The sequence below is a fragment of the Hordeum vulgare genome, chromosome 7H (assembly GCF_904849725.1).
Source record: "Hordeum vulgare subsp. vulgare chromosome 7H, MorexV3_pseudomolecules_assembly, whole genome shotgun sequence".
NCBI lineage: Eukaryota > Viridiplantae > Streptophyta > Magnoliopsida > Poales > Poaceae > Hordeum > Hordeum vulgare.
The window spans coordinates 575,514,761-575,540,470 of NC_058524.1; the positions used below are offsets into that span (position 1 = coordinate 575,514,761).

General features: G+C 44.9%; 1 protein-coding gene and 1 long non-coding RNA gene across 2 annotated transcripts; both read right to left on the reverse strand.

Moving 5' to 3' along the window:
- Positions 1–5,940: 5,940 nt before the first annotated feature.
- Positions 5,941–7,419, reverse strand: LOC123408978. Its single transcript, XR_006612816.1, has 2 exons — positions 6,622–7,419; positions 5,941–6,528 (listed from the first exon to the last, which is right to left on the reverse strand). It is a non-coding gene; the product is annotated as an uncharacterized LOC123408978 (long non-coding RNA).
- Positions 7,420–19,483: 12,064 nt separating this feature from the next.
- Positions 19,484–23,420, reverse strand: LOC123408977 (tyrosine-sulfated glycopeptide receptor 1-like). The gene has a single exon (XM_045101991.1). The coding sequence runs from the start codon at positions 22,910–22,912 to the stop codon at positions 19,727–19,729; it is 3,186 nt and encodes a 1,061-aa protein (XP_044957926.1). The 5' UTR covers positions 22,913–23,420; the 3' UTR covers positions 19,484–19,726.
- Between the last annotated feature and the right edge of the window lie 2,290 nt (positions 23,421–25,710).

Consider the following 25,710-nt stretch of genomic DNA (forward strand, 5'->3'; position numbering starts at 1 on the left):
ATGGAGAGTGATATTTTGTTTTATATTCTCATTACTATAAGTAACATTGGTTATTCAAATTTTAATTTATTGTACCAACCAATAATTTTTTAAATAATTTGTGTTATGTTTAATATGCATGTGAGTTTTTAATATTTTATATCCATACTGTATACATATCAATATCATATAGATAATCATGTGTTAATATGAGATCTTCGTGGTGCATGATACATCCAGATTTTCTTGTTACTTTAGTAATTTATATAGATTTAAATATGCATTAATATCTATTTTTTTGTTTGTTCTGATGATAAATAAAGACATGCATATGTACTATATATGCAGATATGTAATCAACAATCTGCACCTAAAATGAATTATGTGAATCGATGTAATTCACCAATTGAATGCGAGGCAGGCTATGTACATATATTTAAAAAAAATAGTATTATGCATATACAAAATATTAATTGGCACTCCATATGACTCAACACTTATATGTCATGACACCACTACCTTCCATATTTGATGCAGCTGAATCTGGTTCGCTCCTCTAAAACACAATCGGGTGAAGTGTGTTCATGGATAGTCATGATTTCTAAGGACCAGTAGCAAATTAAAAAACTTCAGGATAGGTTTTACTTGCATGTGGAGTTGGAGAGCCAACGATGAACTGGAGGAGATTGCAAAGATAAATAGTTGTGCTTCCTATTCACTATAGGCTCTTCGATGGCCAGTCTACCAATTACCACACAAACACGATCTACTTGAGACCACCATCTATACACCTCATCTTACGCTGCATCGACAATTAATCCATTATTATCATGGCTAGATTGTAGTCTTTCACGGAACATGAAGCAAAGAGAAACTAAATAGAGGTTGTACTTGATAGTTGGCCTTTTTTATATCATAAAAGTGGGTGTACTTTGATGCCTGGGGTGGATGGAGGGAGACGCCACGACACGAACCATGAGGAAGATCGATGGGATTTTCGTGTTGTAGTCGATCTCGCATCATACCTCGCAACACTTGGCTTCAGGTTCCTTTGCGGGTAGGAAATCACCCATGACGGTGATGGGGAGTTGGGGACATCCTTCGGTGAGGGAAACCGCCACCACCGGTCGTATGTAGGGGAGCAAGATGGAAGGGGAGGTGGAGTCATCGGCCAACGTACAGGAGCCGAGCCAAATGATTTTTTTTTCATTTTTAACCGATCGACTAAAGATTTTATTCATGGAGCTTCATGGGTCATTAACTGGATTTTGTCTTTTTTTCCTTTTTATCGATAGAGTTTTTTTTTGCAACGTCGGAGGTGTCACATGCCATTTTTTGACCGGGACTATCTATGTTCGGAAATTTTTCTTTTTTTCTGGTCATTAATTTACATCAGTGGTATAGTTAGTTTTGATGACGTGGATATTTTTGCATCAGTGGTCATAGATTAGTGATAACTGTTGAAAGGTCCGGCTAGAAGCAAATGCAGATGTTCTTCTCTCTTTGTTTTAAGGCGAGATGCTTTTCGTTTGCCTATTCTTAGAAGGAACGGATTGTATACCTTTTATTTATTTTATTTCAAAAACTGGATGTGTCAGATTTTTTTCATTGGACTATAAAAGCCGTGCTTGCCTACAAAATGTACAGGGGTGAGGGAGTTGTTTTCTCTTTTATCAAGGGTCGATGTATTTCCATTTTTAAAGAAGAGATTCATGGGTCCAATGGAGTTGTTATGGAAACAACCTATCTATATTTTAAAGGAATAGGTGGGTGTTTTTTTCCAAAACATTGGCCGTGTCATATGCCCTATTTTGGACGGCTAGAACCATCTGCATTACAGAAGTTTTTTTCTTATCTTGGGCGTTAATTTTACAATCCAACGGTGTACATAATTTCAATGATGTGGATTAATGAGAAGGCGCTTGAAAGGTGCGTCCAATTAGTAAATAAGAGATATATGTGATCGACTAGAGTTGCCTTAAGATAGATAATAGTGGTAAAAGATGATACGATACCGGGGCAACCCCCTAAGCTTGGAAGAAGCCAAGAGTGGGGTCCATACTCAAGTACTCAAGTCTCCTTCTTTGGTTATGGTGATGAACCCTTTTTTGCAATGATTCCACGAATAATACAACTCTCCTCTTCAAGCGTGTTGATCTTTGGTTTAGGGTCCTAATTTGGGCCCTCAATGTATTGGTAAGTAAATGCTTTGACAGCCAGTGTGAGATATCATTACGTTAACTTAGTGACATGATTTTCTGCACACGACAAGAAGATTTTTTAACACTGATAGCTCCAACCGAGATTGGTAAGCTTGACTTCTTGAACTCGATCTCCTCCATGTCTTCTGGAAGCGGTAGAGGAGTGTCTTCTTAATCCTCATCGCCCTTGTTATAGACCTCCTCCGTAGTCTCTTTCAAATTGGCGGCGATCTCCTCATCACACAACAACTCATAGTTAACCTCATTGTAAAGGACGTCTACCAGGAGCTAGTTATACGATGTGATGCTTAGTATGAAGTTTTTGAGCCCTGATAGAAAAACAGCTTGAAACAAGAACATAACAAAAACATGTGGTGTGGAAGTCATAACATACTGAAGTATATATAATAATTTTTTATCTTGTAGAACAAACACACGAGAAGAAAACAGAGTCTGGAAAGTGCACGGGGCTCCCACAAGCCGAGGTAGCGTGGCCACGGTGTAATAACGCCCCTGCACTTGTTGGGCCCTCGGCAACCTATAGTTAATCAATCCTCATATTGTTGAATTTGGACATTAGCTAGCCATCCTAGGAATTCAGCTTTGTGATTATATTGAGATTCTACATAGATATTTGTGATATAAGGTGAAGAGGACAAATAGATCATATTTGTTAGCAAAAACAATTTCCCCATTAAAGAATCTATCATTAGAAGCTATAAGAATGCCCTGAAGCATCAACACAGGGAACATAGGAAAATGTACTTATTCTTTTGGGGCAATTTTTTTATGAAGGCTGCATAAATTATTTGTTTTTTGGTTTTCTATAGACAGGTAATATCACACCGTGTTTCCTCAATCTTGTTGGATAAGGCCAGCCACTTGGCTTTATCTCCCAGCCCACTGATGTTCCAGCTAATAATTTTCCAATGTTTATCCATGGGACATACGCTTGTAATATAGTGATTCATCCCCAAGGTGACCAGAATTAGCTGTAACGAAAGCCACATCTTAGCAGAATATTCCAACAAGATGTCAAGTCTTATATTTATAGCATCAAGTCTTACGATCATTTCCCAAACCTTTACATTAAAATATATCACACTCTTAAGAGAAAGTTCAGTATGTAGCATCTTTGAGGAACTTGTTAGGTACCTTTTCATTTTTCTTCAGCAATCTTTGATCCTGCCCCTTCCTTGCCCCCTCTATTCTTCTTAGCCTTGATCTGTAGATTTCCACCATTGTGTCCTTGGAGTGTACTTTATAGAAAAAAGTGTTAAGATTCTTCAGTATTTTCCCATAAAGGATTGGAGGGTCAGCATGGCATGCCATGCATGGTAGGTTACATATATGGTGTGAACATTTATACCATAGGATGATATTTTCTTATTCACGGTGAGTGTGAGGATAATGTATTCTCTCATCCTATTTTGGGCTTAATTTCAGATATTCTATTACTTTCTCTTAACGGTTTGTCTTACAAAAGGAAATGAACAATGCCACAACTTAAGTGAAACATCATCCAACACTAAATTTCCTACTACTTAGTAATATAATGTCTATCATACTTATAAGGCCCATGCATTTTCCAAGATTAAACTTGAACTAGTTCATCAGATGAGTGGAGGCTTCGTTGGGCATGTGCACTCCAGGTTGGGAGTTTAGCTCATGCTCCCCGTGATCATGCAAGTACATTTGAATGGATGACATGATTTTGTAAGAGCAAAAAACATTTAAAGCCCTAGCTAAGGCGAAAATGTGTGCCACCTAAGTCATACACATCAAAATGTTGTATAATGCATGGTAACATGTAATACTGCTTAACATATCCATATCTTTAGTGGGATAGATGATTTTGTAAACTTACTTGTGAATTCACAAAATTTTGACTGGTTGTGTTAGTCTCAGGTGACTTTGAGGGTTATTTCTATGTCATTGAATTACAAAGTTTTGTGTGAAGCATAAACCAAATTATATTGTATTCTACATTGGCATTTATGTTTCTACACATGATTCCACATCCGCGCTAGATACAGAGCACACATGCAAGAGTCAAGGAATGTGCAGTAGCAGTGGCCTCAAGACACTTGTAAACATCTTGTACACACTGTAATTTTCTATTTAGTTACACATATCGTACCCTTTAGCGACCTCGAGCAAGATAACTAAATATACTAATATGAGCATGATTGCATATAAATACTCTATAGCACATTTAACGTCACATGTTAATCCACAGAGAAATGTAAATTTATGTGTTTTATTTTCTTACATATAAACTCGTTACACTTGAATGCAAGATTTTTTGAATGACCTCTCAAAGTTCCTATTAAGAAAAAAAAAACTTATATAATTTTGGTTGCATATAACTAAAATCTAGTGGAAATGTATATGTGCAAATATAAATCATAATTGTAACAATGAACACTCCATTTTTGCAGCGTCATTATGTAGTTCATTTCAATATGTAGACTAGGAAATATACAAGTAAATATATTATGTTAACAAAAAAAGTTATAAAAAATTAACATAGTTTGTTATAAATACGTGGGAAGTAAGAATGATGAAACCGTTGTGAATTGCACATATACTTATCATGCCGAGTTTATTTTAGTAGATGTGGTATTTCTAAAAAGATACAAAGCCCAAGAAAGATATATATAGGCAAAAGTTATCTTTCAATAATTATAAATATATCAGATAACATAATTTTTACACTTCAAACTTTTATTTGGTGCTAGACTTTGAGACCATCACTACTAAAGAGTATGGACCACAATGCAGAACAAGCTGGACGCCTCTAACCACATCGCCACACATTTTGAAAATGATCCACCATTGATACACACATAAACAATTAGTATCTGCCCTTCTTATCGTGCAATGGTCGGGACAGTAAAAGTGTCAATGAGGTTTAGCTTTAGTGTAAGAACATCTTAAAGATGACCCTCAAAATCAATTTGAGGTGTATATACAAAACAGAGAACGAGTTTCTTCAATATAAACAATTAATTCATAAAAATAGTTCAAAAAAATTACAACATACATGCACGTGTCTTGTAATTGTGTTCAATTTTTTGTGAATAATAACATGTCTTGAGATCTACATAAAGAAACGACAACAATGATTTAAAAGGCCAGTTTAAAAGCTTTAGTATCAAAAACCATATTATTTTAGCTCATAACATATGTTAATTCTGCATTTTCATGTTGTTATAAGAAATGAACATCCATGTTCCCAAGAAAAATAGATTTATAAAATAAATTTACTATCCATTCAGGAGCATGTGCTTCCGAGAATCAAAATGACACCCTTTATTTGTGGATTGTATTTACTTTCTCACCTCTGTTTTTTTTCCTCGATCCCAATAATACCTCTCAGTTCTTAATTCTTTATTGTTTTCTATTCTTTTTGTGTGTTTGTTGTATGTGTCACCTAATTTGACAGCACTGTGATAAACTATAAGATTTCTAATACATACTCTCACAGTCGAAAATACTTGTGAGAGAAATGGATAAAATTGAATGTATCTAGATTTAAAATGTGTCTAGTTGCATCCATTTCTCGACAAGTATTACCGGACGGAGGGAGTACAATTCAGTAATATTCAAATTCATAATTTTGAAGCACCAGAATTCAAATTCAAGTTTTTTGACACGGAAATATCATATAATAATAAGAAATGTTCATCAAACCACATAATTCATCCAACATACTCGGCGTAGTTCAATTTAAATGCAAGAAAAATATATCCCAACAAAGATCAAACACCAGCACTTCCACTATCATTTCCATCACCACCCAAGCCATTAAGCCCAGACATCTTCAAAGTTCCATAGCCAAGACATAAGCTTTTTGGCCTGGATCCATGGTAGAGAACTAGTCAACTAGAGATGGCAAAACATGATCTTCTGCTCTTGCTCTCGCATGAGCTTGCCCTCCTTAAGTGGCACGTCTTGCTTCCGAATTTAACTTGTCTCCTTGCACCTTGCTTCTTTCTTCTTTTACCTGGCACTTGGCAGCCTCCAGTTTCTCCTACACAACAAGCATGCATGTGGAGTGTCTCCTTGTATATGCCACCATCTTCCCCTTTCTTCGATTTTTGCTTATGTTGCCTCCACCTCGGCTATGATGGATCTGGCGTTGGAGTAATGCTATCATCAGCTTCATCATCTGGAGTTCTCCATCATCTGCCATGCATGGATATGTTTAGAGTGGTTGTGGAAGCCTTGCCGGACTTGGTCTTCTTGTTTGTGAGAAGCTAGCCAACAGTGATGCATGGAAAATGATCTCCTTTTCTTACTCCCCCTCCATGTACACAAGCTTGTGCTTCAGCAAGCTAAACGCCTAAAACCAAATTGTATATGTTAGGAGATATGACAAGAAGTTGGTGTGCGAATAAATTATGGAACAAAAGAACGAGCTGACACATGAACTTACATGTTCAATGGAACTGCGGAAGATACTACTCAAGCTCCCCGCCGGCCGCCGCAACCACCGTCACCCACGGTTGTGGCAAGCAGGGGCAGGCTTGGTGGTGACTGCACCCAATGCAGCCGCGTCAGTTCGGCCATGGATTTGCTCGGGGCACGATGCGACCATCGGTGAGCCACCGAGAGACCGCAACCACTGAGGTTGTGCGAACAAGCAAGCATGCACGGCCATCAGAGTACCTTTCTACCTGTTGTGGATGGGACTATACCGTGAGGCCGGTATCTTCCGGCGCCCCAAGCTCGCGCGTGCGCCTTTGAAGGGCCTCTTCTCACCGTCGACCCGCATTCGTTGCTCGGAGCCGTGGGTCGACGGCGGCCACACCAGCAGCCGCCGGGCCGGCCGGTGCTGCTGCTGCCCACTCGCGTCGGCCAGCGCCAATGACGACGAACTCAACAGCAGAAGTAGCAGCAGCAGCAGCAGAAGTGGCAGCGTCACCGAACGACAAAACCTGCTGGAAGCAGAACTCATCTTGGGTGTCAGGCACGACTGGAGTCAGGTCTGCGGTGGTGTGGTTGGTATGTTCTTCTAGGACAGTGCGCAGACGAGGAAGGATGGTGGGTGAGGTGTGGTTTCTGGTGTGGCAGTAGGAATGTGGATCGGAGCAAAGATCGAGGAGAAGTGGTGGGAGTTAACGTGTGCTTTGCGGAGGGTTTTATTCCCAGTGGCACTGCGGCAGATCACTACTATAATCGCCATGGCCAGTAGCTCGGTAGCGAGTAGCGAGCGGCGGTCCTAAACGGGTCCCGATCTGGACCCTCTATACGCGACGTTAGTGACCAAGATGCTACTATTTCAGAGCGTGGGCGCGATGGGGATTCATGTGCTAATCAGTGATCTAATCGGGAGAAGTCAGGGGTGTCATGTGCTGCATCTTTGACCGTACTGATAAACACTTTCTGCTCTGGACCAAGAGTGACTAAGCATGCATGCATGCCAGTGTTTTCCTGAGCTCCTTCACACCGGTGTTAGTTGGTTCCAAGGACTAAATTAACTTGCTACCTGCCCAGTTTGTTTAAGCTGGGTAACCATGTTCCTCTTGCCGGGATCACGTGGCGGAGGCACGTGACGTTTGGCAGCAACGCATGGCTGGCCGTGGCAGGCGCTGCCGTCTACATTTACCGGTCCGAGCTCTCTGCATCTCCGCAGACAACAAGACTACCGAACATGCATCATGATGTTCTTCTCGTTGTTAATCGGCCAAGATAACATGCGGCCGCAACTTTTCACCTCGCGCCACTGACTGTGCTGTCAGAACTCAGAACTCGGAACAGAACGATCAGGGAAGCAGGGGAGCAGATGGTGGTTAACAGTGGAGAGTAGTCTGCACTCTGAACATCGACGAAGCAGCAGAGCGTGCTTCTGCTGCAGGTGTGTGGATCGTAGCCTGTCGTCCGTCCCAGGTCCCAGGGCCAGGGATGTGGCCGAAGGTAGGATGCATGCATGGCGACCTCGATGAATGTGCTTAGTTTTTGTGGTACTGTATTTTTAAGTTGGTGAATGGCGACGATGGCCACATTCTAGCACTGGATTAAGTTAACTACCACAGCACTTTGCACGATGTCACAGTTTACAGCTCCATTGGTCCCAATTAACCAATTCTCAGTGCTGGCCAGCAAGTAGACGCAGCCACGCATGGGAGCATCTGAATCTGCGAGCGGATCCATGGCCTCGACCATCCACAGCTGTCGGCGTGCGTGGAAGGAAATTGTACTTATACGGGTATACTTTGAGGGTTTTTTTTTTTCTGAAATGGTACTTCGAGGTTTTGAGCCCGGCAAGCCGCGTACGTACCGCGGTCCTATCTGCGGTGATTTTAATTTAGTTCGATGCTTGCCTGCCTTTTGTAGCAAAATGAGCAAAAATAACCTAAAGACGAAACAAATTCACAGAATAAACCGTTCATGAAACTATTTCATCAAGTCAATCCTTTTGGGTAACGTCCAACACTTAAGCGTTATTCTACACGGGGTAGTTCTGACAAACGCTACACACGCTGTCAACATGGCGTGGTGTAGTCATATCAGGACCCGTTTCTGGTTGTGTGAAGCCTTTCGTCTAGACGCTATGCTATGGGCATAGCTCCTTTGACTTACGCGCTAGATTTTCCAGCTCGTGCGAGCCCTCATATGCTCTTTGTTTCTTTCTTACCACGACAACGAGCAAACATTAAGGGCCTGTTCTAAACTCCTCCAACTCCGAACTCCACGGACTCCATGGTTTGAGTTAGCCCGAATGGCTGGGCTCCGCGAAGCCGAATTCACGAAGCTAAACTGGGTCATAGTGTAAAATTGTGAAGCCAGGAAAACCGAACTCCACAAAAGTGAAAAGTGGGAGTTGCGGGTATTTACGGTGATTATGCCATTGCCTAGAAAAATGGTTCGTCCAACGACCCAGTTCTCCCGAATCGACAACCCTCTCTTTTGACACCCCTCTCTCCTTCTTGAACCCTAGGCAAGGCTCAGCGTCGTGGGTCCGGCCTCCACGCCCAGCTCCCCCTATCGTCGTCCGAATCCACTCTTCCACCGAGAGATTTGGCCATCCTAGCCTTTTGCCCACCGGATCCTCTCCCGTTGATGCCTGGCGGCGCCGCTGTCAGGCAGGAGCATCGAACTCATCGCAAGGAGAAGCTCCACCCGACGCCATTGATGCTCTAGAAAGCTCGCTCGAGCCAGGAGCAACATCTCCACGTCATGCTGCCCAAACCGTTTAACCACCCCGTTTCGGCCTCTGTACAAACATCGCCCCAAGTGGGTTGCCTCTAGCCGGCCCAAACAGGCGCCCAACAGGCCAATAACCTCCATTGCAGTGTTTGGAGAAGTTGGGGTCTCTACTGAACATTTTTTTTATCGCCAAGTGAAGCGAGAAGCTGGCTGGAGAAGTTGAATTTGTAGAGTTAATGGAGTTAGGAGAGGTTCAGAACATGCCCTAAGTTCTAGAGTAGGGCATGTGCATTAGACGCTATCCAACACATCATAGCGCCTCCCTTCCCCTAAGGCCCTATAATAATTAAACTGTTTATCGAGAGAGCAATAGAGAGCATTTCTTAATGGACAAGGCGATAGTTAATGACAAAATGATATCCACCTTTCACTTCTAAAGTAATATCCACCTTTCTTTTTGCAGCATTTTTAGCAGATTCAACATCTTCAAAGCTATTGAGGTCTACTCATGTTGCTTCTTCGAGAAGACGATGCATGGTTTCCCTTCTTCACAATCTTTCTAGAGATATTTCAGTTCCTGCTTCATAGTAAATACACCGGTTCATGGGGTGAAAAGAACATAGATATAAGTATATACATGTGATTTAAGTGTTATACATTGATTGTGCATGTGTCGAGTGCCAATCTGCATAGGCTAATCCAGGTTAGACAATAAGACCCAAAACCAGACTACTAGTAGAGCATCATTGATGTTAAGAATAAATGCTAATAAGTTTCATTCTGACAGAAACGACAACAAAAACATGGTGGAGTAAAGCAATGATATGAACAACAAATGATGACATGACTTCGCTGTGATGGTTGTCTTGGCAATCCAAATTCACTCACATAAGTCTGGTCACAATGTGAGTATCATATGTAGTATCATACATGTCAACCAGGCATTTTAATTGGGGTGACACACAATTAAATGAGGAAAAAGAGGGTTGAGTAGCATGATATGATATTGTATCATATTAAATAACGTACTAGTGTGTGGCATGCATGACAATAAATGAGATTTCTATGATACCAAATTATAATACTATGCATTATGGAGGTAGCGTATATCATACTTTCCATTGTGACCAGCCTAATGCGACACAATGAGGTCTGGGGCGAGCTGAAAAAGATTTAATGTTTGCCCATTGCCGGGGCTAGAGAGCAAAGAATAGCACATCAGGGCTCACGGGAGCTGAAAATTCTTTAAGTCGGAGTGTATCGCCTAAGGCAAAGAAGCTAAGCTCCACGGCATAACGCCTAGACAAAAAGTTTCCACAACCAAGGATGGGCCCGGCCTGGCCGCGTCACGCCAAAAAGAAGCTATGCTACCCCGTGTTGGGCGCTACCCGAAAGGGTTAGCTTGGTGAAATAATTCCGCGAACAATTCATTCTATATTTGTTTCGACTTTAAGTCATTTCTAACCATTTTGCCACCTTTTGTTTTTGTTAAAGTATGCTACTCCCTCCGTTTCTAAACATAAGTCTTTTTAGAAGATTGCCCCCCCACCCCTGTCCTCCCCCCAGGGCGACTCGGGCGACGCATCTCGCCTCCGCAGCGGGCCGTCCCCCCTGACCGCCCCTTCCTCGCCGTCCCCCCTGACCGCCCCTTCCTCGCCGCCGCCCATAAGCCTCCGTCGGGCAAAGGCCCGCGCGGATTTGGCGACGGTGGGGCTCTAGCGTGCCAGAGCGGCTCGGATGCGAGCGGGGGCGGCGGTGCGGTGCTCCTCTGTGCGTGTCGCTCGTGCTCTATGGCGGGTATGGCGGGGGGGGGGGGGGGTGCTCGCGGCGGGGTGGTGGGATTCCCGTGCTCCGACCATCTTGGGCATGCGCGGGGCTCCCGACGCACGCAGATCTGGCGTCTTGCGGAAGCTGGCGCGCTGGAGTCTGCCCTCCTTGCACGACGTTGCGGCTTCGGCTGGTGGGGCCCGAGGCTATGTCTCTGCCGGGTGGCGACCTCGGTGCCGTTGTCGGCAGGGTCTGGGGCTGCGCCTCGGCGGCTCCTGCCCGGCGAGTGGAGGTGGGGTGGCGTCCCCCTTCCCATGTCTTCGGGCCTTTCTTCCGCGTTGCCGTGTTGCGTGGGGGTGGTGCTAGATCTGGTTGCTTTGGTCGGGTCCGGCTCGTGTGCGGCTGCCAGCGATTGGGTTGGTGGTGCTACAACGATGGTTGGCGGTAGCTCTCTCGTGTTGTCGGTGCAGCGGCTTCTCGGGAGGTGTGCGGGCTAGCGGAGGTGCGACGCATGGGGATGTGGTGTTGGGTGATGCTCCGGGCGAAAGCTTGCTGGCCGGCGGTGTTGGCGTCCGTGGACGTCCGTTACCTCCTTGGAGGCGCCGTCGAGGAGTCCATCCCCTGCACACCTCTGGTCCGATGTCTTCAGGTGGAAACCTAAAGCCCGGTCAGACTGGGCATCAGCGTCGGCATCGTCGCTTCCCCCTTTGGGGCATCGTCTTGTAGGTCTTGGGATCCGGTTTGCGCTCTCCATGGGCTAGACGCTCACGACGTTGCAGTCGGCTGGTGCATCGACTGGCAGTGGGGAGGTTCTCGCGTCGCATCTTGTGTGGCGCCGGTGGTGATGGTGCGGCCGATCTGGGGTCGAGGTGGTGCGAATCAGTATAAAACCCGACCATGTTCACTTCCAGTAGGTCGTGCCTTATGAGTATTCCTCTATTCCTAAATACTCCAATTTGGGGCGCGTTTGGTTCTCCGCATGCAGCCCAATCAGCCCGTGCGGGATGTGCGTGGCCTGTTTGGTTGGCTGGGCTGCATGCGATTCCTGGCCCGCACGAACATTAAAGCAGGCATGCGCCTCGCCCGGCGGAAACTGCCGAATCGACCGTTTCTCGTGAGCCTGACTCGGCACAGCCACGCGTGCGAGGAGGTTGGACGCCTCGGGCAGCGCGGAAGACGGAGGGGACGTATCATAACTCCCCTCCCACTCTCCTCTCATCGCCCCCGCACTGTTCCCACCTTTCTGCCTCATCGCCCCACCCTCTCCTCTCATCCGATGGCTCCGCCTCGCCCACCGCCTTGCTGTCCTCTGACCCCCATCGACAAGCGCATTGCCAGCATCCAGAACCGTTGGGTGGCCAGGGTCCAGAACTCGGGCAAGGACCTGGCGTGAGCGCTACGAGTGAAAGTACATGTAGTTCCCATGTGTGGTTTTGGTATTTGATGACAATCCTAATGGACTAATTATTGCATTGAGTTATACATTTGAAGGAATGTTCTATATGCAACACATGAAGAATATTGGATGATTTGAAGTATGCTTGTTCCATGAATATGCAAGAAGGAGCTCGAATGAATTCTAAATGAATGTCATATACATATTGTTGTGCATGCATCAAGGATGAGCTCAATGAGTAAATCAAATATGATACGATCAAGATGAATTCCATGTGATGAACTAATGTGATCTATGTGGAGTTCATTGAGGATCTCAGACATTCTCATGCTTTAGCTTATGGTTTGAGCCATGATGGATCAAGATCTTGAGAGAATAATTAAAAAGAAGAATTCTACATATGTCTTGAAAATAGGATCATGATGAGCTCACATGTTGTATCATGAAAACGAGCAAGTTATAGCCAATATGAGATCATGAAGAAACTTGATATGGTCATGGTGAATTGAGATATTGGCAATCATTTCTTAAAGCAATGAAGCCTAACAAGAAATCAATAGGGCCTTCAAGGCATCAAGATTAATCATGGATCTAAGATAAATATTGACCAAGATGAAGATCAAAGAGTTAACTCAAAGTTGGTCATCACACAAGCGCAAATGATGTACCACATGGGATCATGTGGTATGGTAAGTAATTGTCAAGTGCACGTTGTGTACTAACCCATACTATCGTGTTGTCTATGTCTATAAGGGTTAGGTAAATCTCATGGGCTCGCATCAAGAGGGAGATTCCAAGTGTCCATGAGATGATGACATCAAGGGTTCATGATCATGTTTGACAAGGACAAGTTCAAGATAACCATTTCTAAGGATTACATGCTTGAAGCTTGTGGATGTTCACATGATACACAAATGAGGATGAATACAAAGCAAGGCTTTCCACATTGTGTATGGGAGAGCTACTTGAAGACTTCATCAATGTCTTGCCTTCATCTTGAGCCAAGAAGAAAGAAACAATAACATCAAGCTCAAGTCTAAGGCATGACTCAAAGGTATTAGTTCCTTTGACGTTAGTGGTGCGGAGTGATGACCACCGAATAAACGTATACACTCAAGTATGGGTTATTGGTAGCTATGTAGTGTTGCTCTTTTACGATTCTTGAGTTTTAGGGATCCCGCACTATTAAGTGGGCATTACTGGGTCTTGCAAGAAACTTGCTCAAAACTCTAGGCAATTCCACTCTCTCTATCTTCCTGGTTGGTCTGCTCCTGTTCGATCGTCCGGTGGTTCTCGGACGTCTGGACCCCGGATGGTCGACGCCGTCCGGAAATCCTAAGCCACCCAAGATCCAAAATGTCAGACTTCCAGTCCCTCCGGTCATCCGAGGACCTGGCGTGCGGGTACGGTAGGAATTCCATTGCCACCCATCAAATCCAAATGTCGGACTTCCGACCATTCCGGACGACCGTGTCCTGGACAACCGATGACTTTCAGTCGTCCGTGCGTTGTTCACTTTTTCACCTGATGCTGACCTAATATCTTCTGTGTCTTCGGACGACCAACGTCCTCCGCACGACCGTATGCTGATTACCTCTCCACCAAACACTATGGTAATCAGATACCTTCTTCATCTTTTGGACGACCGACCACTGTCGGACGTCCGACCCCTCGTGGCTATCCGGACGACCGTGAGCTGCCGTACGTCCAGAAACTGCACTGCATAAGTAGCTCCAACGGTCACCTTTGTGCCACCACTATATATAGTCTTCTCCCACCTCGAGTGGGAGGTACCAAAAAGACAGCCAAAAGATTCCAAGAACATCTTTCTTTCTCACTCCCATTTGCCTACACCAAAAGCTAGATCCCAAGTGCATCTATGAGTGCCTTTGAGGGTTGCTCCAATCAAAAGATAGATCGTCTCCCTCTCCTCCTCTCAACCCAAGCTATTTGTGATTTAAGCAAGTTTTGAGCAGTCCTCACGATCTTGTTACTCTTGGAGGTTGGATACTCCTAGGCGGTAGGAGTTCTTCGGAGAGGAATCAAACCGTCGTGATTACCCCCGAAAAGTTTGTGAGGGTTTGGAAGCCACCTCAAAGGCTTACCACCAGTGGTTGAGAAACGCCTTCGTGGTGTTGTCTCAAAGGGAGAATAGGGTGAGCCTTCGTGGCGTTGGTGTGCCTTGGTGGTAACATCCACCTCTCTAACAGTGACTAGCTTCCCTCAAAGGAAGTGAACATCGGGATACATCCTCGTCTCCGTGACTTCGATTATCCTTAATCCTAACTCCTTACTTGTGGTTATTTGAGCGTACATTCACTACATATTGTTGTCCTCATTATATTGTGTTGGATATTTCCCTGTAAAGATTAATCAGCCAGGCCTACACTTTATTTCCCGCACTTCATACTTGCTACTATTGATATATCTTGTGTTTAGTGTGATTTGCTAACTTGTGTCATACACTTACACATCTTGTGATACTGGTCAAGTAAGTTTGTGTAACTTACTTGTGCTTGTGAGTAATCTTGTTATGATTCATCTTGGTAGAACAAGTTGTTGATGCACGTAGTTGAGCCTAGTATATTTAGGATTTGTGTTTGAAAAGTATCCTCTTAGTTTATTTCCGCATTAGGATTAAGCCAAATTTGTAGAAGTTTTTAAAACGCCTATTCACCCCCCCTCTAGGCAACATCGTGGTCTTTTCAGCGAGCGTCGTCTCCCATCTGCTACCGGCCACCACGAGGGTCGGCCAACGTGGTGCCAGCCGTTCCTACTCCGCCACCGGTTCCGGACCTCGTGGTCCTGGGCTCGGCACCGGCACCGTCCACGGAGCCGCCACTTCTTAGGACCCCCATTGGGCAGGGGGGTTTTCTTGACCCTCATCCAAGGGTTTTCTCTTGTCGGCGGGCTGTCCTTCTCGACCCCCAGCATGGCCATGAGCACGGGGCCGATGTCGCCAACCGTTGCCAGGGCCGGCTCCTCCTCTGCTCCGCCACCTCTCCCTTCCCGTCGGGGTTTTCATCCCAGCCTCGGTTCGCTGCGACCGCGCAAGCTCCGATGAGTCAAAGAATCCCCAATGCTTGCTCGTAGATGTAGATTAGGGGTTTCTTTCTTAGGCATGTGCTACTACTTTTGTAGAATTCGAGTAGATCCGATTCGATTTGATCCGAATTGAATCGAACCCGATCGATCGGTTCTTGTTTACTACAGTGTGTGTTCTAGGATAATGTTCTTCTGCTAGTGCTAGGGTCTTGCTAGGATCTGTGTTCATGCAAATGGCATGTTCATGTTAAAGCTAGGATCACGTTCATGTTGCTACATACATGTTCAAGCTAGGTTTTTGTGTTGCATGCTCTAGATTGTTATACATGCATGTAGTAGGACCATTTTAGGATGCTGCCAAATGTGCATGGGTGCACATGGGTGCTATTTTTAGATGTTTACATGCTTAGGATAGTGCATTGATGAGTGGCAGCTGCACAAGACCCGATGCCACTAATCAGTGGCATTTTCTCAAGAGCAAGTGCCATTGGTAAGTGGCATTTGACAACGAGTTTGTGCACTGATCGGTGGCATTTGCTCTTGGGAAAATGTCTCTGATTAGTGCCATTTGCTGTAGTGCTAGTGCAACTGATCAGTGGCATTTGCAGAAGAGTTAATGCCACTGATCAGTGGTTGTTCATTTTGCAAGCACCTCTAATACTTGTCATCTTACCTGACAAGGTATTGAAGAGTGACTAGGACGTGGCGGGTGGAGGAGCTCACGTGGTGACCGGAGCTGAGGGCGTCGAGGATCTCATCCCCACGAACATGTGGCTTAAGAGGGTGGACCTCGCCATGCTCGTCATCCCTCGCAAGTTTGTGTAGGTGATGAACGAGTGGCTGGTCATTAGGCGGCTCTCGCGTATGGTCAGGCTCTCGGTGAACAAGTGGTGCGAGTTCTGTGTGCAGGTTCAGAACTTCGAGGGGCACATGGTGCTTGGCTGGGGGCTGGAACTACTTCTGTCACCGCGACCGGATCGTCTCCGACGACCTCCTCGTTCAACTCATCTCAGGACTCGGTCTGAAGGTCCAAATCTACAACCACGACTCCTCGATTATGTGCAGGTTTCATTGGAGCAAGCACAAACTGCGTTGGTGACATTGAGCATGCAATGTAGTTACCTTAGGTGTTAGTGTTGAACTTGTTATGTTGTCTCGCTAGAACTTATGGTACTTGTGATGTGAACTTGTTAATATTTTGGCCAGAAGCGGCACCCTGGCGTGGAGTAGGGAATGAGGATGCCCCTGTTGTTAATTTAAATTTGTTGTTGCGGTCATTTTCGTTGCTTGCTTTGTTTAATCTAAGTTGTTTGCCGGTAATCTAAGTAGTTTGCTGTGATTTCCGTTGCTTGTTTTGTACTGATCATGTGGTGGTAAGGACAACATATTTGAATCGGTGAGCAGAACACAAACATTGTTTGCAACCAAACAGCTGAAGTTTGCATCTGCTCACATCCTAAGCACAAAAACGACAACCAAACATCAGGGGAGTAAGTGCCCCTTCATGTCATGGAGGCAACCAAACAAGTTGCATCTGCTACATATGAGGTTGTATATGAAGAACCAGGCTGGTTGAAGATGGGTATGCAACGCAGGTACTGTAGCCGAAAGCAACCAAACATGCCCTTGATTGTGGTGTAGTGGCTAGCAGCGTTGCGCGGGCACATTTTCCACTCTTTTTGTTTTTGACGAGTAACATTTTTCACTCTGTTTTTTTTTTCTGAATAACTGCTCGAGTAGGTCGGCCCGCTACCGTCTCCCTTAATTGGAGATAATATAGGGGACCTCCTATGCGCCGCTCGTTGTGGCCAACTGCCGAGCGGACACACAGGGGTCACCCGACTGGGCCAGCCGAGATTGTTTTTCTTTTTCTTTCTGTTCCTTCTTTTCTTTTTTGCTTATTTTTTCATTCTTTTTTCCTTTTATTTTCTAATTTGAAGCAAAAAAAAATTAGGATTTGAAGAATAATATTTGAAAATTTAGAACATTTTTTGCAATAGCAAACATGTTTTGAATTTTTAACAATTTTTTAAATATGAACAAATTTCAGATTCACGAACAAAATTATAAAACCATAAACATTTTTCAAATCTGGAAAAATATTTTGAAACCATGAACAGTTTTCAAATTGTGAACAAAATTTGGAACATGAACAATTTTTGAAACCATAAAACATTTTTTCAATTATAAAAAAATCAAAACATGAATAAAATTCATATTGTGAACATTTTTTCAAATTCTGGAACATTTTCTAAAATTCCAGAATATTTTTTCAATATCTGGAATATTTTTTAAATTATGGAACATTATTCCAAATTTGGGAACATTTTTTGAAGAAGCTGAAATATTTTGATAAAAATTCCATAACAAATTTTGAAATTCCTGAACATTTTTTCAAAATTACGGAACATTTTTTCAAATTCTGGAATTTTTTTTGAAAATCCGGAACATTTTTTCAAATTCCGCAGCACTTTTTCAAATTTCGGAACATTTTTCCAAATTCGGATGATTTTTTCAAATTTCGGAACGTTTCAAATTCCGGAACATTTTTTCTAATTCCCGAACATTTTTGCAATTTCAGAACATTTTTTGAAAATCCGGAACATTTTTTCTAGTTTAGGAATATTTTTCAAATTGGGAACATTTTTTCAAATTTCAGAACATTTTTTCAAATTCCGAACATTTTGTCAAATTCTGGAACATTTTTTCAAATTCAGAAACATTTTTTGAAAAGCCAAAACATTTTTAAACAGAAACAGAAAAAAAGAAACTGAAAAGAATAAAGAAAAAAGTTAAAAAATGAAAAACCGGTTCAGGGAATCTTCTAGAAAGTTTCGGAAACCGTAAAAAAACGGTTGGAAACCTCTAGAAGGTTCCTAAAACCGGGATTGCTAATGGGCCGGTCCAAACCCGTCTCTAGCTGGCAGCTTCTGTGCGCAAAGAGCGTCAAATAGGGTTTCCATAATATAGCGCTCGCGCGCAAGTCTGGGCCCCTGGCCAACTTGCCCAAATGGGCTCTGGGGCTCTGGCCGTGCCGTCTGCCACTGCCCCCCTCCCCCATCTCCGGCCGCGGCGCCGCGAGGCCGCCTCCCCTTCCGCCGCGGGGCGCAACCATCGGACGAGTTGAGCCGGCCTGCGGTGGTGCGACGGCTGAGGGTCAGTACGGTAACCACTTGATGCCCTAGGAATTCGATTTGGTTGTTGCCGGCGCTCCTGTTTTCCGTTTCGGCGCCCGTCCATCAGCAAACCCGCCTTGTGCCGTAGATGCGAACATGCGATTGTTCATGGCGTCCGAAGAAACCATTATTAGTCTGCTGCAATGTGTTGTCCGTGACCTGTGGCCTGTGGATCGAACTCCTTTTGCTCTGGAATCTCGATCAATACCTGCTTCAACAGTTCGATTTCCCCACCTCATATTGGCACATTATATACTGCTGACACTACACTTCCTCTTCGATGGACGATGGCAACAGTTAGGACGTAGGAAGCCATATGCGCGTGACTGTGGTCTCAGAAAATAAATTCAGCGTCATGGGAACAGCTAGTCAACTAGGTGCTGTAATGTTGGACTTCCCACGTTGCGCGCCTTTCTCAGAGAAATCGGAATTATCCTGCTAGCATATCAACATGTTCCCACTGTGTTTTTGCAGGATTGTTCTCGGGAGTGCACTGAGCAGCTCAAATAAATGAAGATGAATTCAACAGCAGCTCTGAGCCGGCTTTCTCTTTTCTCAAACAGCAAGCCGGTCCGCATGTCAACCCACTTTCCGTAATCGTGGAACAGAGTCTGGACTCTGGAGCTGAAATGTTTCCACATACAAAAAGGCAAAATTGAATGTATGGGCTCATAACTAATTACTAGCCTTTTTTCTACCCAGTTTACACACACAACTGTATAATTTGTTAGATAACAATCCTTCTACCCAGTTTACACCTAGTCTAGCAAAGCACACGAATAACTTTTTCCGTAATCGTGGAACCGACTTTGGAGCTGAAATGTTTCCACACACAGAAAGGGGCAAAATTGAACATACGGGCTCACAACTACAAGCCTTTTTTTTTTCTGTACAGAGATGTACACTACAAACACGACTGTACAATCTGTTAGAAACAATCCTTCTACTCAGTTTACGCCTAGTCTAGCAAAGTACAAGATTACCAGCTATATCTGTTCTACTTTTAACTACATTTCCACCTGCAGGTTCACATCTGCATTGTCCAGGCAGGATACCACCTCTTGGATGCTTGGCCTCAGGCAAGGATTATGGTTGATGCACTTGCAAGCAACGTCAAGCACCTTCAGCATTTGCTCTTCATGCCCTTGTTCTCTCAGCGCTGGATCCAAGACCTCAGTATGCTTTCCCTGGGATATCATCTCCCGTACCCATTGAACAAGTTCCTTCGACTTGGACAGGACCTCGACGGGCCTTTTCCCTGTGAGCAGCTCAAGCAACACCACTCCAAAACTGTATATGTCTCCCCTCAGTGTGGCCACCCATGCATGTCCGTACTCGGGAGGAATATATCCCAGAGTGCCCACTAGCTCAGTTGTGACATGTGTATCATAGGGACGGATCAATCTGGCAAGCCCGAAATCTGCAACATAAGCTTTGAATTCTCTGTCAAGAAGGATGTTGCTTGACTTGATATCACGATGTACAATGTGAGGCTTGCAGATATTGTGGATGTAAGAAAGGCCCCGGCTTGCTCCTTGTGCAATCTCTAGCCTTGTTGGCCAGTCAAGCAATGAGTTGCCATTGTCCCTGTTGTGAAGCCAATCATCCAGGCTACCATTCTCCATGTAAGAATATATGAGGAGCCTCGAGTTTCCCTGGATGTAGTAGCCCCATAGAGGCACAAGATTGTCATGTTTCGCCACGGTGAGTGCGTCAACCTCTGCAGTGAATTCTCTTTCCATCAGACACATTTCACCGTTGAGCTTCTTGATGGCAAGCTTGGGTCCATTTGGCAGCTCCGCCTTGTAAACTAGACCATTACCTCCGCATCCGATAATGTTCTGCTGGTCAAAATTATTTGTGGCCTTTAAGATATCATGGAAGGTGATTTTGTCTGATTCTCCCTTGCCTTGAGGTACCATCACCAAAATGCTTCCTTTCATCACATTGCACAAGTCATCTGACGCAGAAGTAAATGAACTTGCCTCTATGTCGCCATTGCTGCTACCCTTGTTTTGGTGGACAGAGTTTGTTCTTCTGAGGGCCATAAGCAGACGTCCCAGCAAGAACAGAATGGCAAGCCCTCCAAAGAACACACCTAATCCAACAGCAGTAGTGTTCTTCTTGTTCCACCGTCTCGGGGACGCTGAAGATGGTCTTGAGTTGCAGCCACTGTTGATCATAGGGCCGCATAGCTTTGGATTCCCAATGTAGCTAGAATTTGAAAAAGAATCAAACTGTCCTCCACTTGGAACTTCCCCTTCTAGCTTGTTGTTAGAAACATCAAATCTAGAAAGGAAGTGCAGACCATTCAGTGCAGATGGTATTGTACCTGTGAGCTGGTTGTTCGACAGATCAAGCATTTGCAGGTTTGTGAGGTTGCAGATTTCTTGTGGTATTTCACCAGTTAAGCTGTTGGAGCTTAAATTGAGGATGTCGAGCATTTTCAGCTGTCCAATCTCAGGAGGGATTGCACCGGTGAAATTATTGTTGTCCAGACACAGTTTGTTGGGAAAAGCACTGACCATCCGGTATTGACGTAATGGCGTCCAAAATACAGGCAGCTCAAGGAACTTTGGGTCCAACCTGGCAGCATTTTTCTCAGACAGCAGCATCGGCAACTTTGTCAATGCAGCTGGTATATTGCCTGTAAGCTTGTTACTTGATATATCTAGAAAGAATAGGAAGCCCAACCCATCAATCCAGGATGGTATCGGTCCAGTGAGTTGATTCAGTGATAGGTCTAGCATCTCCAATTTTTCAAGCTTTGATATCCAAAGAGGGATTTGCCCAACCAATGAGCAATCATCTATGGTGAGTACCTGAAGCTTCTCAAAACCATCAATTCTTTCATCCTGTGGTATGGTTTCACCCTTGAAGTTGGTTCCAATAAGCAGGGAGGTGAGATTCTTGCAGCTCTTGAGCATCTGAAGTGCATTTGTGATATTTGTAAAAGAGTTGCCGGTGACTGAAAGGAAGGAGAGGGACCTGAGATTTCCAATGCTTGGTGAGAACTGGCCATAAAATTTATTGAAAGCCAGCCGTAATGCAACTAGGTTGGTGCATGAGTAGATACTTTCAGGAATTGTACCAGTGAAGTTGTTCAATGAAAAATCAGCTGTCCTCAGATCCAACATGGTGAAGTTGACTTTGCCAAGTTCCCCGGTAAAACTGTTGTTTCTGATGGTAATGTATCTGAGACTTGAGCAGTTACCTAGGGCCGATGGCAGCTCACCAGACATATTATTGTTGTCCAAGTAGAGTTGCTCCAATCTTCTTAGCTGGCCGACAGAATCTGGAATCTTGCCAGTGAGACCAGTCGATCCAAGATTAAGGACAGTCAGACTGCTTAGTTTTGCTATGTGGGAGCCATCAAGAACTCCTTGCAAGAAATTGTTGGGTAAGGAGAGCTGCTCCAGTGAGGTAGCATTGAAGAGTTCAGCGGGGAGAGCTCCGGTGAGGCTATTGTGTCCAACCTTGAGCACTTTCAGCATGGTGCAACTGCCAAGCCCCGGGGGAATACTGCCACTGAACTGGTTGAAACAAAGGTCAAGCATGTCAAATAAGGGGGAATTGGTGCAGATAGAAGATGGTATTTGTCCTGTGAAGGTGTTGTTGCTCGCATTAAGAGCAACCAGATTCTTCATGGCCCCCCATGTTGTTGATGGAAACTGTCCATGAAATAAGTTGCTTGAGATATTGAGCACCTGGAGAGGAAGGCCAGTATCTGAGGATTGCAACTCCTGCAGATGACCATTGAGGCGGTTGAAGCTGACGTCGAGGACAATAATGCTTCTGGAGAACACCAATTCCGTCGGTAGGCTGCCTTCAAGCCAATTATGGGACAGGTTGAGACGCTTGAGGCCAGCAAGATCGCCGAGGGATGGCCAGATGACCCCTCTGAGACCTCTGGAAGCCACCAAGACGTCCGTGACCGTGCCGTCGCCGCTGCAGAGGACGCCATCCCATTGGCAGCAGTCCGTGCCGTTCACCCACGACGCGTTGAGACCGCCGCTGCCGCCCGGCACGAGCCTGCCCAGGAAGCCGAGGAGGGCGCCCCTCTCCTGCTCCGTGCAGGAGCTGGCCGGGGAGGCGAAGGAGAGCAGAAGAGCCGCAGCCACAAAACCAGCGAACGGCACGGATGATCTGGTGGTGTATCTGCTGCTACGGCATGATGAACTGAGCGGCTGCATGGTTCCCTCTCATGAAACTCGGGTGCCGCAGGGGCTGCTTTGCTCTACTTGGACCCTGGTTGCCTAGGCGGCCACCATGGGCGATGGGTTCGTGGCGCAGAGGAGCATGGAGGAGGAAGAAGCTGCCCCGCTGTTCCCTCGAGGAAAATGGCTAAGGTGAGGCGCTATGTGGACGCATACACGCACATCCTAATCAGCTCTTTTTGCACGTTTGCCGCTAGCGTGTTTTCCAGTCCATGGAGGAGGAAAAAAGAAAGGAATGCCCCCGCCCGCGCGCGCGGGCCCCGTTCCTCATGTTTGACCTTGTTGCTTGAGCCAGCGGCCAGCCTCCGGTTCTGGTATGCAAAAGTCCAACTTCCCTATGCAATACTACCACTACATTTTAGCTGTTGCATATCCTTGTCTAGGGTCTCGTCACCCGGCTTTGGAAGCTGGTGTTGAATACTGCGCCGTGCCCGTATAATAATCCACCAGCTACGTATATCTGTCTGTTATATCTATCTATTGCATATCTAATACTGTATCTTTCTGGTCCGATGGTACGACCCTAATTAACTACAACTATCAACAACTTACGGTGGCGTAGATGTCAATCCTGCTCGGTATTTGCATGTCGCCGGCGAAAATCGACGGCCATTGACTTGACAGCCGTTGATAAGTTCTCACCGGAATGAGAAAATTATTTACTGGAAAAGGAGTATTTTTTTCGTCTGTTCGTTTCAAAAAAATTCTGCCCCTTACGCGTGTCGCCTGTTCGGCGAGCAGGCGGCTCCGGTGATTCATTCGTTATCATCGAACAGGGAAAGAAAGAAAGGCGGGCGTCGCCGTCGTCGACGCATGAAAGGAACCGATGCTCAAGATTCCAGCGTCTGCAAGGCGCTTCTTCTCGATCTTCCTTTTCCCCGCAGTAGTAGTGGTAGGTACATGGGGAGAGCACTTGGAGCTTATCTTTGGGATGGAGCGCGCATACTCTGATGATAACATAAAGCAATCAATGATTAACGTCGTCGTCGTCGTTGATGCGTATGGGTGCTTGGTTTGATTGAGGAGCAAAGTGGGAGGCTCAGCTCAAAGGCGAATAATGGCGAGATTTGGTGCCAGGCGCGCACTTGTTCGCGGATTCTGGGGCCGTCTTTGCGTTCATGTACCTCGTGATCTTCTTTTGCAGATCATGTTGCTTCTTCTGTATGCCGTATAACTCCAACATCTTCTCCTTGCTGTCTGTTCATCGGAATACGGCGGGGGTGATGTCTTTGGGGGGTGGGTGGGTGGGTGGGTGGGTACCCCGTTCTTGACCCTGCCCGATCGAGGCGTTTACTTTTTGGAGCTCCGTTGGAGAGGGAGAGGGGTGATGTGTACGTATGCCGGAGGCTTTTTCTCTCCGGTTTGTTTTCCTCCTTTGGACCTACCGCGAGTATGACCTAGAGACCACCTCTTCTATCTTCTAGTACTACTACTGACCTATGCATGGATCACGACAAGAAAAAGTCGCCGGAAGCTTGCGGCCATGGGGTTCTCAGCGGCAATGCATGTGCTGTCGCCCGTCCCAGTCTCTACGGCGATGGATCCACGTAGAGATGTGGATCAAACTACTAAATGTAATCCACGGGGTATCATCTTCTTCTTTTTGCGGGGAGAAGATGCCGTCCATCCACTATCTGCAAGTGCGCTAGGTTTTTAATCTAGTAACAATTTTTTACATGATGATGGTGGCGGCGTGGCTCTCCATTAGTAAGCTCTACTGGATTCGATCTGAGATGTTATCTTGCCCGTCGCCACTGATTTATCACGGATGCCGCGTGTGGCCGTCTCTGTCTAAGGGGAAAATGTTGGTCATGCCTTAATCAACCTATGCAACTCAAAGCATCTCCTCCCTCGCAAAATAAATAAGTAATAATAATCAAAGCATCTCCGGTAACTGTTCTAAAATTGCTTGGAGTAAATATAGGGCACAGGAAATGCTTTTGTGGGCATGAAAAGTGATTGTCTTCAACGGCTGCTGTAAAATGGGGTATGAAATAGAGCACGACTGCTTTAATAGCTGTTGAAAAATAGTGCAGCAACACCACTTATTTATTGTGCACAATTGCATATGTATCGAACAAAATATGAACTTTGAATAGAAATTAACTTTGCAAGATCATCACACACATAACAATGAACAACATATCAACTATAACTTCAAATCAACATACCAGATTATAATAATTTAACATAATGAACAAAACAGGCTTCCACTTTCCACGGTTCAAACGATGCAACTAAGGCCTCCACTTTTTTTGTGTGCAGGGAATTCATACTTTCACTCGGCAACTCTAGTTGCAAACTTACCTACCCTACTTGTTGTTGCTGTCTGCCAGTATGTAAATATTTCCGAAAATTTGGACATATGGACATGAGATATCAAAGAGTAAAAAATATGTCACTGAGAATATGAATCTTTTGATAACCAACTCAAATTATCTTTCCCTGGTTTAGTCATATAAGCAATAAGCAAAGCAATTTAACTATAGATGCACTTGGTTTGATACATGATCCTACAAAGTATATTTGGTTTAAGGAAAATTATCCTCCCCACTCTAGCGCATTGCCTTTCTGGGCGTTTGAATGTCTGTTATCGTCCTGTTCACAGAGGCATAAGGATCTTTCTTCTCATAAGCAACTAGGATTTATTTTCTTATGGCGTAGTTATATAAGCAGCATGCATAATAAATAAATTAAATTTATCTTACTCGATTTTCTTTAGGTCAGATAGAGAAAGAAGGGGCGGGGGGGGGGGGGGGGGGGCAGTAGCAGAT